This window comes from Paracoccidioides brasiliensis (genome assembly GCF_000150735.1).
Source record: "Paracoccidioides brasiliensis Pb18 unplaced genomic scaffold supercont2.4, whole genome shotgun sequence".
Classification (NCBI taxonomy): domain Eukaryota; kingdom Fungi; phylum Ascomycota; class Eurotiomycetes; order Onygenales; family Ajellomycetaceae; genus Paracoccidioides; species Paracoccidioides brasiliensis.
The window spans coordinates 2,794,260-2,810,995 of record NW_011371361.1 but is presented as its reverse complement, the minus strand read 5'-3'; the positions used below and the strand labels follow the sequence as shown (position 1 = coordinate 2,810,995).

At 46.0% G+C, this 16,736-nt stretch overlaps 5 protein-coding genes across 5 annotated transcripts; all 5 read left to right on the top strand.

The window, feature by feature from the left end:
* Positions 1 to 5,265: 5,265 nt before the first annotated feature.
* Positions 5,266 to 7,249, top strand: PADG_04398 (uncharacterized protein; the record flags this gene model as incomplete). Its single annotated transcript, XM_010761147.1, has 3 exons — positions 5,266 to 5,314; positions 6,103 to 7,043; positions 7,130 to 7,249. The coding sequence occupies 3 exons, from the start codon at positions 5,266 to 5,268 to the stop codon at positions 7,247 to 7,249; spliced, it is 1,110 nt and encodes a 369-aa protein (XP_010759449.1).
* Positions 7,250 to 9,128: 1,879 nt separating this feature from the next.
* Positions 9,129 to 10,238, top strand: PADG_04397 (cytochrome c oxidase subunit 4, mitochondrial; the record flags this gene model as incomplete). Its single annotated transcript, XM_010761146.1, has 5 exons — positions 9,129 to 9,219; positions 9,369 to 9,569; positions 9,636 to 9,794; positions 9,933 to 10,033; positions 10,134 to 10,238. 5 exons carry the CDS (start codon positions 9,129 to 9,131, stop codon positions 10,236 to 10,238), a joined length of 657 nt encoding a protein of 218 aa, XP_010759448.1.
* Positions 10,239 to 11,866: 1,628 nt separating this feature from the next.
* PADG_04396 (uncharacterized protein) lies at positions 11,867 to 12,157 on the top strand (the record flags this gene model as incomplete). Its single annotated transcript, XM_010761145.1, has 2 exons — positions 11,867 to 11,937; positions 11,983 to 12,157. The coding sequence occupies 2 exons, from the start codon at positions 11,867 to 11,869 to the stop codon at positions 12,155 to 12,157; spliced, it is 246 nt and encodes an 81-aa protein (XP_010759447.1).
* A 1,537-nt stretch (positions 12,158 to 13,694) lies between these two features.
* On the top strand, positions 13,695 to 14,123 carry PADG_11758 (uncharacterized protein; the record flags this gene model as incomplete). Its single annotated transcript, XM_010761684.1, has 1 exon — positions 13,695 to 14,123. The coding sequence occupies one exon, from the start codon at positions 13,695 to 13,697 to the stop codon at positions 14,121 to 14,123; it is 429 nt and encodes a 142-aa protein (XP_010759986.1).
* A 1,786-nt stretch (positions 14,124 to 15,909) lies between these two features.
* On the top strand, positions 15,910 to 16,333 carry PADG_11757 (uncharacterized protein; the record flags this gene model as incomplete). The annotated part of the gene is made up of 2 exons (XM_010761683.1): positions 15,910 to 16,047; positions 16,208 to 16,333. 2 exons carry the CDS (start codon positions 15,910 to 15,912, stop codon positions 16,331 to 16,333), a joined length of 264 nt encoding a protein of 87 aa, XP_010759985.1.
* Between the last annotated feature and the right edge of the window lie 403 nt (positions 16,334 to 16,736).

Genomic DNA, 16,736 nt, shown 5'->3' with positions numbered 1-16,736 from the left:
AAACATCTAGAGAGGCATGAGCAAAATAGTTATCAAGGTCACCACCACCTCTTCATATTCCCCAGCATACTTCTCATAATTTGTCCCTTTCTGTTGCTGCTGCCTATCATTTGATGGATGCCCTTTTCTGGGCCCCTTCACTGCACGGGAGCGCGTCGAAAGATCGCGCTATTCGCAATGTGAAACACTTCGACGACGATGCCTCAGACTTTCAATGCATTTCACCTTCAATCCACGAGCATTCTGGAACAAGACTTTTGTCAGCTTTAACTGGTTTCGGGCACATTCCAACCAATGGATAGCCTGAGAGCAAAATTGACCAAACAAACACTCGACCTGAAAGAATAATTAACAATGTCACCCTGCTGGATTTTCATCCGGTATTATGATGATATGCTTGGACAAATGCTTTAATTAGCTACCTTCCTCCCGTCTGGACTTTTTTTCCCCCTGCGATTAACAACAGTTGGTGCATATTGGGCCTTGAATGAAGATCCTGTGTCAGAACCTGTTCACATGAATGGAAAGTAGGCTGGGACTAGCTCTCATTTCCATAGCGAGGCGGAAATAAATCCTCCCAGTGAGAGACAGATATATATTCATGTGTACAATTGGTGGTGCAGAAGCTTTCTGCAGAATGTGCGGAGGGTTGTAAGTGTGCTTTTGGATTTCCTGTATAGCGGGGGAAATATATGGATAACTATACCTCATTATGACCTCAATGCTGAAAACAAGATTTCGTCTTGATTTTGACATTGTGGCTGTGGTTGCCTGGCTCAGCTCGTTATGAATAATGGCCTCGAGATGTTGGCCTTAGCTGTTAGGGTGGCTGAAAATATTGTCAGGGATGATGGATTAACGAGCTTCAACGAGCACACTCCTTTTTTCACCCTCCCCTCACACCATAATCCTCTCTCGTAAAGCCTTAAAGGCAAGTCATTTTTTACTGCTCTACGCATCCATACCGAGCAAAATTACCTGTCCTGGTAGTAAAGGGTCCTACAATAAGTGATCAAATATCCGACAGCTGGGTTCAATTCGCCCTCGCATGTCGGGAATAGGTTCCACCATCCTGCAGGGGAGACTGGGATATGAGACGGAGAGAAATCTTAAAACGTATGGCAGAGTTGATCAGTGGTTGACCAAAAGATGTAGTCGATGTTACGTACCTATAATTTCGGACATCGGTTCCCTTTCGAAGGCAATAGGATAAAGGGCAAGGCGGCCCGGCTGTTGGCGATTTTCATCTTTCGGAGCCTAAAATGTTGTGATAAGTTGTGATGCTATCTCAAGTATCATTCTCTTCTATGTAGCTCTGTTCGTGGGGTGATACTTTTGAACAGTGAGATTTTCTTCCACATTTTCGACAAGGCCATACTGAACTATATATAACAGACATGGCACAGCAGCATGGCTTGCCCTTTAGAACCATCCGGGTTTGGCGTCTGATGGGAGGCCAGGATTGCCCCTAAAGGAGTTAAAACTCGTTAACCCCAGTCGATATTGAGGTAGAAAACAACCTGTGATGGGGAATCATTATTCATCTAGATTTGAGAAAAAAATCAAAATAAATATAATAAAGAAGAAGATCTCGGCCAAACCAGCTCTTTTGTTGAGAGATTGACTATCGTCAAAACGCAATGATCGAATGATACATCCGTGGATCAAGCAGGGAAGGTATCTATCTTTTTTTTTTTTTTCAACCGTCCAGAGTTGACGTTCCATTTGATTGACCAAGCTTTATTCTTCTGTGGGGAATTCTGGTATCTCTCCCTCCCATACAGCTTTCAGAATGATGGGATATGGGAAACTCTCGCTGTCCCCTTTCAAGTTCTCTTATCAAAATATCAAGTCATCCACGAATGCCTCTTCGTGAGGCATGGTTGCCCATTGAAGACGCTAACCGATGTTGCTCCCGATAATGGGGAATTCCCGAACCCCGCCTCTCCCCTGCAAACCGTAATAGTTCCCCTATGACCGTGTTTTTGAAATCAAGTCTGGGTAGTTCATAGAGAGATGGCCGCAGACCGGGTTATGCTCACTTAGCGGTTCGTGCAATTTTCCTCTTACATGACCCAGTTGCACTTCCCATGGAGATAGGGTGCTTCGTACCCGCGCAGAAACTATATGAGTTGTTCCAGAGAAGCCTTTGGAAGAAGGAAGAGAAGAAAAGTGATATCGTCTGTGAAACCATTTCACTAATTGCAACCAGCAATGACCACGTATCATGCAGGATCGGACTATGCATCTCTCCAATCTGTCAGAAGGATATTAGGCGAGTTGGTAGTAAAACCTATTTTCTTGGATTTTCCCGTCAGGACTTTGCCGGCAATACAAGACCATCACAATCTGTCTTATATCACCCATTCTATAGATACGCAGGAACAGGCATATCAGGCAAAAAACCATTTTAAGCGACACAACGGTTCGAGCCGGTGGGAGACTACCCTTTGGCAGTAGGATGGCTCGTTATCTCCATCTGGGGGGATTACCCTTGATAGGACAAGCTTCCGAATGACCTTCAACCGCATTGCCCAGTATCTAATTGAGTGTTTCCTTTCTTGTTCAAGCGACGTTCTGCACTCGCGTTTTCCAACGGAGACGTCCTGCCCCGACACTGAGTGCGTGCAGAGCCAACCATACAAAATCTGTAAGGAGAGCGACCGTCGTGACGATGATAATTCGTGCAGGACAAGTTATCTCCCATATTTGGAGTTTTAGCCCAGAAAGGTGAATGCTTATCGATTTCTGTCAGAACAATTGTTACTGTAGGTCTGGCATTATTAAGGCCCCGACAAGAAATCCCAGTGCGCTCGTTGTTGACTACCACCCAACTCCCTTGGCAGCTGTTGGTCGTCTCGCATGTTGCTTAGATGCCGCCTATTGGTCTTTATTCCATTTCTAGCATGCATTGGTGTGTATTTATCATACGTCGCATTGGTTAATAATGGGTCAGATATGAAATGGTATGGCTGTTTCAGTGATTACTTCCAAGACAGTTAACTACTCGAATTCGGATTTGAAGAGTTGTTGAAGATCTTGCTCTAGACATAACTAATATTCAAAAAAGAAAAGTGTATTTTATTCCTTTTTTTTATTTGTTTTTATTTATTTATATTTTTATTTTTGAATGTGCACTGTCTGCCACTGGTGAATGAAGAGGATAATAATGAATGCTCGAAACATCTGCAGTGTTCGTTGAAGTTGAACTAACTGGTTTTGAGTCAAGATCTCAAACCCTCCTCAGGTGCAGCAGGGACATATCTGAGATAGATTATCAATCGCAGTTCCGGGATCATCTCTCGTGGATGCAGCGCACTTTGTGTCCCATATTGATAGGATACTTGCTGAAAAAGCATGTCTGTACATGTCCACGCTATCCAATTCCCTCCAATTCCGCTTAGCAGGGATCAATTGCACCTCAATGTTAGCCTGCGTATGGATGAGTTTGCCCTCATCTCCAACTTTTAAGTGGAGAGTTCCTGTGGCTGACCTCATGTTCATTGTAGATGAGTTGAGAGATTCTTACATCCAATCGCACTGCCTCGGGTCTTTCCCCCACGTTTCTTCCAACCTCCGGTGTGGACTTGTTGAGGCTTGAACATCATCAATCTCAAATTATTTAGCACCGAGGTTAGTCTTCTGAGGCGTGTTTCAACAACGGGTTTAGTCCCACCAAGGATCTCTCCTTGACCTTAAATCTTGCTGTCTGTAACACAATTGCATATAATTTCACACCCCATTTTAAGTCTTCTTCCTTGATTGAGAGCCCGAATTGAAGGCGTACCAACTCCGGTCTCCAAGTTTCTCCCTCGCGCATTACGTTCGGATGATACACCGCATCGCTACGACCTAGGTATCGTGTCGAATACCGAACTTTAGTTACCTATGGTAAAACCAACAAAAAAGGCACAATTCCACGCTGGGCCAAGTTGTGATACAAGGCACTGTGACCAGAATCCATTGCCCAGAACTGCGAGGTCGCTTGTAACGTCAACATCGTATCGTGCGATTAGAGATTACCGGCTGCTCTGGGATTTGGCGGTCTTCACTGCCCACCCACGATACTACTACTATTTTTGCTTTTTGACCCCCGGTCATGAAGAAATTAACTCCCGCCGGCTTAAACCTAAATTTAGCAAGGAGTCGCATCAATAATCACAAATGGAGGCACTATTGAAGCCAGGGCTCAAGCAATGTCAATTTCAGCCTCCAGAAATCCTTCAGTTTTGATATATGTAACGTCTCTTTTTGGCAAATCCCGATTGACGCCATTGCTCCGCGCCGAAGCGATTAAGTTTTAGGACGTTCGTGTGGATACGTGGTGTGATCAAGGAAATAAATTAAGTGTGGGGAACAGAAGGTTTAGGACGAACACTGATGAGCAACCGGAGCGCGCACGATGGGATTAGCTTGCTATTTGTCGATCACGGCTTTGTTTGATGCTTCGGTCTAGTCTTGTCTAGCTTGGGATTTTGACGCGACGTGCACCGTAATTTCTGTCATTCAAGGAGATGGCGGTGACTTCTTAGGCGTTACAGTCTTGAGGAATTAAGATGATCAGGGAGCATGGAACGGAGCCACCTGCACGCCTAACTTCATGACCAAGTGGCATGGGTATGAGCATCAGTCCTTGCTATTTCTCATCCAACCGCGAAGAAGCCCTGGCAATGACGAGCGCCATGGGAGGGATGGTCCCGAGGAGTGAAACAGAGCCCTGCGCATTGGATTTACACATCATCAATCCCAGATGGCAATCGACTTGGAAGTTGCGCAGCCGCGAAGTCGAGCATGTTTGTTTTCCCCCTGCTATCCCAGCAAAGTCCTTCTAGCCTGGACCAACTGCAATTCCCGCCCTCGACTCTGCGGCCACCATCTTGTGGTTCCAGAAGTCGCCTTTCTCTATCTTTGACTACGAATGTGTACACAACCCCCTCAAGAGACCCGTTAAAGTTTCTCAAGCTTTCGCGGCATGCTCCCTCTTGCATTTCGTCGGTGACTGGGAGTCTTCTTCACCAACTCCTCACTCACTCAACCCTTCTTCCCTACCCTTTTTTTTCGTATTTGTTCCTGAGGAATCCAGTCGTTGCTCTGGTTGTCTTTTGAATGCCATACACTTTTGTTTATTGTATGTCCTTATCTGTCTTGCTGATCTCCGGCCCCCTGAAAGTTCGGAAATGTGTGAAATAGTGAAAGGGATATCTGTGGATCTCTCTCTTTATATCGGCAATTTTGAGGAAGACTTGTTTCCCCAGGACTTGATCTATGGTATTCCACTTCCAGATCCCGCCTCGAGTTTCGCGCCTGGGCAGGTGTAAGATTGTCGCCTAGAACTTGGTCTATTCCCAAGTCCAATTTTAGCAGAGGGCTAACGGCAGCGATTCCGGACAACGGTGTTTCTCTTCAAGTGGCCGGCGCCAGCCCATGAAAGCCGTCCCATTATTTAATTTATGATGCAGGTTGTCAACAGCCCATATTATTATTTTTACATGCTGCCAAACCTCTTGTAGCACAACCACCTTTCTGGTCCCTCATCCCAGTCCCGCCTGATCTACAAATGTCTATTTCGACTGACCACTATAATAATACTACTATGCACTACCGTTTTTGTCTTTCTTTCGTCAAGAAGTTCGAGAAGTCTCGTTTCGCGAATCCCAGAACTCAGCCCTAAAATATTCAAAAATGACCACCTGCTCTGACATAACTATCCAACAATAACTCATTTACCCTTTGACCCGTCAAACTCGCTCTTCATCCGAGGCGGGGTGCTTTGATAATTTTTTGTTACTTACTCTCCAGAGCCGTAGCATTGCCCTCGCATCTTCCACTACCCCGTTCCCTACTTAACTGGTATTCCACGTTGCGGACACCCGAAAGACACAAAAGCTTCGCGCGATTTACGACTCAAGCACGCTGATATCTTATCTCACGTAAAGGCAAACGAAAAAGAAAAAAAAAAGCCCAATCCAAAGGTCCAGGACGCTCTTTCGGGACTACAGCGTTTGCCGCTGATTTGCAATACGATTTACTTGCGCATCATCCGGCAGCCTGCTAGGGCTTGAGAGCTCTAGCAGTGCCGGTGCACAACCGTGACGCTGGCAGATCCGTATCGGGATTATCAGATTGATTACTCGACCCAAGAGCAGTCAAAAGCTCAGGAGCAACAAAGTCAGCTAGTTTACCACACAAACCAACATTCTCCACAGTCTCTTCATCATGGCGCAAGGCCTGATGTTGGCTTCCTCTCAGGTGGACAGCATCATCAATCCTTTCAACCGCAACAGCAACAGTCGAGCCATCACCACCAGCAGCAGCAGACGCCCCAGCAGCAGCAGCAGCAGCATGGGCAACCAGGTGCTGTTGCGTTGTCCTCTGCGGGATCCCATAACGCGGTGCGCGACATCCAACCACCCGTTCTACTCCCCGCGCAGATGGTAGCACCCCAGCTTCCACCTCACTTTAATGCCGGGGCACTTCAGTTACCATCATATGCGAGTAAGCGACACGGAACGAAAAGAGCGCGCATCGACGACGGTCCTGGCGAATCCGGTGACGATCACACTACAGGGATTAGCCTTTCAATGCTCTCGGACGCATCCCACGGGGATGAACCGCAATCCACTGACATGCTCTTGTCTACCCAATCGGACCCCTCTTCGCATCACCAGCCTCCCAGCCAACACGATTACCAGCCAGCTTCTTCACTACATCATCAACAACACCATCACCACCATCGATTACCTTCGCAAGCCACACTTGCAGGGGCGCAGCGCTCCGATGCAGACTTGACATCACCGGGGGGTGTCTCTGGGCCTCCAAGTGTGGTTGGGCAACCTGGAATGCCTGATCCCGCGCCGCGACCGCGAGGGCCTAAGCTGAAATTTACCCCGGAGGAAGATGCGTTGCTCGTGGAGCTGAAGGAAAATAAAAACCTCACATGGAAGCAAATTGCCGACTTCTTTCCTGGTCGGACCAGCGGGACACTGCAAGTTCGCTATTGTACCAAATTAAAGGCCAAGGCGACAGTCTGGACGGATGAGACGGTATGACTACCTTTTTTTTTGCGCTCAGAAACTACCAATGATTCTTCAAAAAACTGGGGTATAGATTAGACTAACACTTTTCGTAGGTGCAACGGCTGCGTAACGCGATCCATGAGTACGAAAATGACCGCTGGCGTGTGATAGCGAACAAGGTTGGAAATGGGTTCTCTCCTGCAGCATGTCGAGACAAAGCCACAGAATTTTAGACAGGCGGTCATAGAAATATCCCGTGTTTGGGCCCACTTGGAGAAGTTTTAGGATACGGGCACGGCTTCCTTCCCGTGAACATGTGTGACTTCGAAGGTGTACGCCTTCTTTGCCGGAGGAAATTATGTTGATTTCCTTCTTGCTTTCCTCAGCCTTAATTATTGCGGTGGCTGCAAAAGATATTCTATGGGACCTTCCAAATGACTTCGATATCCATTGTCAGTCTTCCATCTGTTTCGCTCCCGCAAAACCTGAACAGAAAGCGGGGGGGGGGGGGAAATATTGAAGAACGGTCTCTGGCTTGGTGAGATATAACATGAGGGTGACGAGAACCCCGACTCTTGTGGCCTTGGAAGAAAGAAAATAACAAAATATAACAAAAGCCGAGAAGAGACAGGAGTTAAACGGTGACATGTCTGCGGGTGGCTAGAAATCCGAAACAGTATTATAGCAAGGGCTATAAAAGTCACACGGATCACAAGTTATGGTCCTGGCCATCGCAAATTTTCCGTCTGTCTGCGCGAACAAACTGAATACATCTTGCTCAGCCCCGCAAAGTCTGCGACTATCCTCCGGCTGCTCTACTTGTCTTCCTACTTTTTCAATACATGATACTTGTTGGGTGAATGGGATTGGTTAGCATTTGGCATTGCGCGACAATGATACCCTTTTTTATTACTTTTGCTATCATATATTGTGTGGAGGGGTGGGAGTCTTTTTGTTTCACTAAACACACTCGTTGCTATCTTTTACAGCTTCTTTTGTCCGTCTCCTTTCACTTTCCATTCTGTGTTATTGGATTGGGGTTATTGCTGGGTCCCATTAAAAAAGTTAGGAGGGCAATCCGGATTGGGGGTGCTTCGATTCTATGATTCTTGACGATTTTATGTTGCTATTTCTCAAGCAGTGCCTCTTTTTTTTTTTTTTTGGTTCTGGTTTGTCATTATTTTTCTCTGCGACGCCTGAATGTTCACCAATAATTCTGGGGCGTACGTTTCTTCTCCTCACCTTTCTTTTGTTCTTCATACATAAAATATAGAGATGGGGCGGTTTCTAAAGGAAATCCAAAGTGCGATGCTTGCATCCGCCTCTTACCTGCGACCCTTCCCCTTCGTGTGGCATGACTTTTTTTTTCCCCCGTTGTTTGCTTCGGACTAAGTACGGACGGGGCTACGAAGAATAAAAAGGTAAAGGAACGGTAGATGTGAATTATCACCAAATGATCCTTCTCTCCATTTGTCCAACCCATAGTCCTGGCTTTGTGTGGTGTTCAGCCCCCTGTCGATTTTTGTAGCCCCCTTTCCTCCCGGTCCTCTTCTGTACTCCATGGGTCTCACCGTTTCTTTATGCATATCGAAACGGCGGATTTGGCCGTTTGCTGTGACATAGGTATGTGAGCTGTGAGCCACGTTAGCAATTCCTGCGGAAAGGTTACACGCATGAAGGCTACCAAGAAAAGGAATCAGTGGGTGGACGCCCTGGAAGATACGGAGAAGTTCTCTTGTCCTTGTTCCATTATGTAGCAAATGCCGGAAGGCAACCAGACCGACTCGTAGTTCCTGGGAAGAGTTGCGGGTACAATGTATGTATATATTGCGCGTTGATATTGAAGAGAATCCATTGGTGAGTTGGTCCACTACAAAACGGTCACTTAGGGCTGACCCTAACAGAACTCTGATTGGCAAGTCGCTTTCGGCCAATCACGAAAGATATATCAGGTGACCTTTAAACTGCTTGCTGACTAACAAAACCCGGATCCAGTTGGTGGTGGTTCGACTCTCAACCACAATATCAACCTCAGATACAAATAATACAACAAGAACCCCAGTCCGTAACTTACAACCACTTCTCTTTAGCAAGCCATTGGTAGTTGGAACCATGTTCGTTCAACGAACTGCCTTCATCCTCGCCAGGCGCACCCCCGTCAAGGCCCTTGCCAGACGTACCTTTTCCGCATCTGTTGCCCAACGTACGTGCCCGCCCAATTCACAGTCTCTCATTTCTGCGTCGCCCCATTGTACCCCAACGATCAATTGATTCATAGGCGTCCTTTGATGACGGTTTCATCACGGTGAATTTTCAAATTGTTTGCTAATCCGAAGATTTATGATCTTCTAGGTAATGCCGCAAAGCCATCCAAATGGGATCCCAAGCCCGGAGAGCCAGCAGGCAAACTAGTGTCCTTCGAAGGTCAGCCTATAGACCTCCATCTTCCATTTTTTATTCCACTTCTTCTTGTCGCAACCGAAGAAAAAGCGGAATACCTCTTTTTGAGGGCGTTGTCAATTTCCTATGAAAACGATGGAGCTGCCGCACCACGTCTCTGGTGTTGAAATTGCATTGCATCCGTCACTCGAAACAAGTTTTCTGACTCCTTGACTGTAGATATCGAAACCGAAGCCGACCTTCTTCCCCCCGGAGCGAAAGCCGGAAGCATCCCCACTGATTACGAACAAGCAACTGGTTTGGAAAGATTGGAACTTCTAGGGAAAATGCACGGAGTTGACGTTTTCGATATGCGACCACTGGATTCGTCAAGATTGGGTGCGCAGATTCCATATCCCATTGTATATCCCGCTCCAAAAACGTACCATATTGGCTAGTGGGGTTGGTATTGTAAGGGGGTTAGAAGGATACTCGTTGGCCTATGCAAAGCGCTAAAATGACGTTCGAATTTGATAGGGACTCTCGATAACCCGATTATTGTCAAGTCCGGCGGAGATGAGCAATATGCGGGCTGTACCGGCTTCCCTGCGGACTCCCATACTGTTATTTGGCTGACGGTAAGGATACCCCGTCAATTGGAGATATGATGCACCACTACATTGGCCTTGCGCATGTTTTGCATCTTGACAATTGAATATCTTTTCTTATGCATTATAGGTATCCCGCAAGCGTCCAATTGAGCGTTGTTCCGAGTGCGGCAACGTTGTCAAGATGGAGTACATTGGGCCTGAGTCGGATCCCCATGCCCACCATGGTACGTAATCCCTGAACGACAAGGATATTTTTGACTATATAGGACAATTGTCCTGCTTGGTTCATTCCTAATGTGAAATATTTGTTCATATTTGACGATGTTATCCCGCTCGTTCTTCGAGACCCGTCAGACAAGAAGGCACTGACATACTATTTTTTTTTTTTTTTTTTTTTTTTAGATGAACACCACCATGCCTACGAGGAACCCAAGACCATGGCCGACTTTGTAAGGCCTGAATACTGGTATAAATAAAATATGCCAATCATTAATGCGCTGCAAGAAAGAGAAGGGCTCCGTGAGGTGGCTGACCTGGACTCGGAAATTTGGAGCCGTAGGGGTTCAAATACATAACGTGTTCTTGATACGGTTTTTAAAGCACCCTGTATCTCTCTAATATCAACACTCATATACCATCTCCTTATGTTCTCCTTACCTCTCTGCCATACCCTACTGTGGCCATACGGTTCATTTCATTTCCTGACTCTACTCAACCATGCCAGCCAAAATTTCCCTTTCTTTTCTTTTTCCATTGTAGAATATTGCAGTTTAAATGACATCTATACTATATATGTATATATATAAATTTGACATGTTCGATGGTATTCAGGCTTTCAAGCTCTGTTTTCTTTTACGATGGTGTTTTAACATTGGTGTCGCTGAAGCAGAGGGGAAACGAAGTGAGACGGAGCCGTTCCAGGTAGGTAGGGGCGCAGTATGGCAACGGGGGGAGGCCGGCAGAATATGTCCAATGTGCTCAAGCCAGTGTCCCCTGAATATGTTTCTATAATTGATTGACTCCTACCATTTCCAAAGAGGCTACTGTATTTAAAGATGGATGCGATGATGAATAAACGTTGATGCTCAGGTCAGATTGGGGGTTAAGATCCATATCTATCATATCATCTAACATACATCTCAGTGCCGTGTTCCATCTAATCAACCTTTCTCAAGGACGACGGGTAAAAGATATCTGCATGGTGACACGCACACATGGACATATAGGGATCTATATCTACCTCTCTCTCCCCACCTCGTTATCCTCATGATCGTCAATAATGATAAGACCATGCCATATTTCATGTCTCTGATCGAGAGAGTCTATCTCACCCAACCCCCGCCCCCTCGTTTCTCTCCCCGCATCAATTGAGTCTCCTCTAATGCCTTTGGGAGAAGAGCACACGATTAACTCCCCTATTACCCGATTCACGTGCCACAAGAACCATCCCATACTACCTACAGAGGTACCATCACAGAAGGCATATTCTCGCTGACTATTTTGCACTGAGTCTTCCCAATTGACTTCTTTTCTCCCCACCAATCCTTTCATTCGGCGGGAGGGACCGTTATTAGTTACCCGTTCATGCGCAACGTGTGATAAACCGTTACTCCGCTTACTGTTCACTCCCCCACCACCCCATTCAATACGACTTCTCTATGTCTCTTCGATCTTGCATCACGCCATATTCTCATTAAAAAGCCCTGCCCAAGGTCGGAGCTGGTTGTGGAGTCCACTCTTTTCGTCGTTTATATTGTCCCCCTCCCTTCACGGGCGGACTCCTTTTTGGGTATTGTACATACCTTCCCGTTCTCTCAGTGAAAGGTGTGTTTTTCTTCCATCCGCAGATGCAGCATTAATATGAAGAAGGAAGATGGGTGGGACAGCACTTTCACGAAAGTTGGAGAGAATATGCACAACATTGAACACAAGTATATTACCATGTGCACATGTTATATTATATACAAATCAAATAGCTTGAGAACAATCCAGCGGTCAAGAAGTGACGACATCTTATCTGAGCAAGTTCTGACTCCTGCTGCCGAAACAGGCACTGGAAGTCAGTCGCTCACATATGTATTTGGTGTGGGTGTTGACCTTAATAACAAACAACCTTTGCCCGGTACTCGTGCCCTTCCTACTAAGACGTGAATAGGAGGCTTTGAAACTGGCACTACAAATCTCTGGTACAAATGACAGGAAAAAGAAGTACAGTCGGCATATCCACAAACACAAACATATACAATGCACACCTACAACTCTAAATTCCCATCCATCCATGTAGCAGCGCGTGCCCGGAAAATGATAAAAGCAGGGACCTCAACAGCAAGAAAAATGTCCTGAAATGTCCATAAGTGGACCATTTTAGTCGTGTGCCAATGTGGGATGTGGTACTGTGTAATATGCTCAGGTAGACCAGAGCCTTTTACTTTTCTTTCAATGGTTAGGTGTGAGATGGTACGTATGATGCCGTAGGACACATTGAGATCGAACATGATGAATCACCGTTCCTATTTCCCTAGATATTTCGCGGCGGCTGGAGAAGTCTGTCACGCTTCGGTCGATTGAGAGGTCGAAATGTAGTATCTTTCTTGTGTGCAATGTGCAATTCATCTTACTTTACTGTTGGATCATCAAGAGAAGAAGGTGTGGGTATCAAAGCTGCGGGGAATACATAACTATATCTTATCATTTTGCTGGAGACAGTTATAAACCTCAGTTCCATACCGACAGCTTTGAATAGCCCTCCGGATGGTGCCGAAGAAGCCTGACCCAGCTCGGAAATTGGGGAGTTAGACGATCTGCGTACATAAGACATATTGATATTGATATGCGCAATTGCTACAGAATATGGCAGGCTGAATGTGACAGCGCCGTTCAAACGTTACAATTCGGTCGTTCGAGCAACCGCCCGAACAAAAGAGGGAGATGATGACGTCTCCAAGAGAGCTGCGCAAACCGCCTGAAACAGAACCATTCCAAGTCATACACGACAGCGGCTGGAATGTATCCCGGCAAATATGAGATGGGAGTTTCGAACGATCTTGCATTCCTCATGTGGCTGGTATAGACTGGAAGTAACGAAAAGACGATTTTGAAATGCGCTGTAAACTTTGCAGATGACGTTTGTCCTGTGCAATATAATAATATATTATTAGTGCTCATAGGTTCCAAGCATCGGGTATGCCTAGGTGGCTAGTGATTAAACCAGAGTTCAATTTCGTTAATTGGAACTGAGATTGACGGGCCATGTCTTAATAGAACAAATCAAATGAGAATTAAACGGTAACGGGAATGTGCATTCTTCCGAGTATGTCGGAAAAAGGACACGACACGGTCCAGAGATAGAAAATCAGTGACATCCAGGTGGCATATAAAGCGGTGTTTCACCCCCCCCCCCCCCCCCCGGACAGCCATGTTCAAACCTTCTATGGTCTATAGGGCTGAAACAGCGCATCCCAGTGATCCCCAGCTCTCTTATATCTTGATTCCCAAGCAGCTACTGTCCTCCATTTGCACACAGAGATGGGGCACGTGTGTGCGGAACAGGAGGGGAGATCCGGAATATTCTACTTGGGTCAAGATTAGCCCCTGTTGAACAAATCAGCAATATCGGGACCGCATCTAGGAGTCTGGATGCATCAAAAACGAGGGAGACTGCGCAGCATTCTAAGCGAGGGAGGGCATCATGGCAACCCCGCCAGAATTTGAGGAGGAATTCACTGGATTGGCCAAGCTAACGGGCTCGGTTGCGCATGCCAACACACGGGGGGAAGAGTTCTGTACAAATAAGCCTATCGGATCAAACCTGGTAACTCGGAGACACCGGATTGTGCGAGGAGAACAGCGGGACATATTCTGGAGACGATGGACGATGGACGATGGACGATGGACGATGGAACGAATGGACAATCTCTCAGCTGACAATCCGCTGCAACATTGTGAGTTGTTTGGTCGCGCCGTGAATAAATTCCCCGTACAACTGGGATATTGTATTGAAAAATGCTCCTATACCCACAATTTCGAGTATATGGTGCAGCATTATGCCTGCACAGAGAGAGAGAGAGAGAGAGAGAGAGAGAGAGAGAGAGAGAGAGAAAACAACAAGAAAAGGTAAATGCATTGGTTTCCATCCAGAACTAAGTAACTCCAGAAGTAAAACTATATTTCCTGTACCGTAGAGCAGAGTAGAGCGGAAGTGGATATATCTGCGCGCACACGCAACCCGGTGGTGCATGTTGTGAACATGAACATGTCGCCTTGAACGGAAAACGCAGCAAAGGGAATTTTCGTCCTCCCACACGCGGAACACAGCAACATAACGTAACTACATGAGACTGGGCTGATATATCCAATCAAGGGCCGTGTTGTCTCCAACACAACGATCCACCGCCTTGCATACCCGGTGAAAAATTCCCGCAGAAGCAACTTTATCAGCGCAAAGCAAAGAGGAAGCGGAAGCGGGGAAAAAAAAGAAAAGGAAAGGAAAGGAAAGAAAAAAAGAAGTGACGGGCGAACTGCGCCGTTAGTTACCGCTGGAGGGATCTCTTCAATCGCATCGTGAACTCTGTACAGGCTGCAATGCAATGCAATTCTTGGCGTGGTAAATAGTTAAAAAACTATTCAACTACGCCGGTTGAAGATCTAAACCGGGATATTAAGAAATTCTCTCTGGCCTGGCAAGGTATGATGATGATTGTTGTAATCTTTCTATATTTGCTGTCGGGTCTGATGGATACGCCTTGCAGCATCTTGTTTGATATATTAAAGGGCATGTCAGATGATGGTGGGATATTGAGGATGCCGCTGAGCGTTCGATCATGATATCCCCTTCGCACAATCATTTTGAACCGATATAGCTCAAGTGAAGTCATTACAAGACTAAAATAGATGAGACTGCAGCAAGATCAAGAAGCATACACCAAGCATATTGTGGGCGGAAGCGAACTTTTCGACAGACTCGAAATTAAGACCACGCGGAAAAGTCAAAATCGGACTTGTTCATTCAAGCTGTTTTCGCCCCTCCGCTGAAAGTCTGAGGAAGCTGAGAGCGTATCCCAATCTTCAGCGGGGGCGAAGGGAAGAAAGAGGAGAAGTGATACAACCCCCCCAGGTTCATCAGGAGAAACTTGGAATAGTGTCCAGAGTGTTTGGAGTTCGAAGAATGGGGACAACGTCGTTAAGTTAGCTTCGCAGAATAGCAGAGGTAACGTAACTGGAAGAGCTGAAGAAGAATGAGAGCACATGCATTCTGCATTCTGCGCAAAGCTGGTCTTCTTCGCATCAATCTTAACTATATGCCAGAAATCGTGCACGTCAGACTACGTGTGTGGCATGGTCATACGCGCCTTGCTGAAGGGCCTCCTCTGTAACTATATTTTCCACTTCACTTTTCATATCAAGGGCAATTTTCTTTCTCCTATTCATATGCTTTATCTCTCCCCTCCTCACATGACACTATGACTCGGTTGAATCAGTTGACAAGTGTGGGAGTCACAAGTCAACGAAGCAATTATTAAAAAGGAAATGAACAGAGAATCAGTCAACCAATGAAAGGCCCTCTCCAACGTCTAACTAGTCTATCTCACAACAACCCTGGATTTTAACGAAATCCTGCTGGGTTCTGAAGTTCCTGTTACTTCGCTTTTGCGCGCGCTGCTTGAACCAAACAGTCCCTCTCTAATAAGCTTCCTTCGTCCACGAACCTCTTGGTCATAGCTCAGAACCCTCCTCCCCCTCCCTCTTCCTCCCCTTCTCCCGCAGCCGCCTCTGCGGGGCCCAAGGATCCATCCCTTAAAGCAAATACATACTCATACGTCAAGAGTTTCTTTTTAATATCCTCTGCTTGGCCAATCAATACCTCCAGCATTTCTCCGTGAACTCTCCTCGCGTACGCCCCAAAAATGTCCTGCCACATAAACGATGCCATATTCTCCAAAATAAATCATCGTACCAACCTACCTAGGGACAACTACTCACCACTCACCGTTCGTCTTCGCCCGTTTATCAATCGAGCAATATGGGATGATATACATACCCAGGTGTGTTAGATGTATGTATGTGTATGTATGTACGTATTGTACGTACGTATGTATGTAACGTATGTACGTACGTACGTATATGTATTACATTTCCGGCAACTATGAGCCTCCCATGCTTACGTATATCACCCCAACAACTCATTCGTTTTCCTGATAACAGCGATTTAAGAGAGAGAGTGAGAGAGCTGCAAAGAAGGACATCCAAAAAATTTTATTTCTTCCATTTGTATCACCCCACCCGAATATACTCTCCAAATCCTTAAAAGTCATAAATATTGCCGCATAAACTTTCCGAACATCTGAACCATCCATTTGGATTCCCACTCGACAGCTCCCAGAGAACTGATGTCATTGGCTTTCTGGGGTACAGTTTCGTAGAGTATCTCGTGATACCGGCTGGGGTCCTGAAGTATACGGGAGTGAAGAAGGTTGGTTTTCATGGAGACTCGTTGCAGGGATCCGGAGCGCACTGAGGAAATCCTTCCCGACATTCATTGCCGTAGTTAACTAACTAGCTACAAGTTGCTGATATAATTTGTTCCATAGTTGCTTATTCCTTTCTTGTGGTTGCTTTTATGTTTATTTTTATGTTTATTTTTATTTATTTATATATATATTGGTGCTTTGCCTTGATTTTCTTTGGATAACCACCCGAATTTGTAGACCTGAAGAAGTAAGCCACTAAGAAG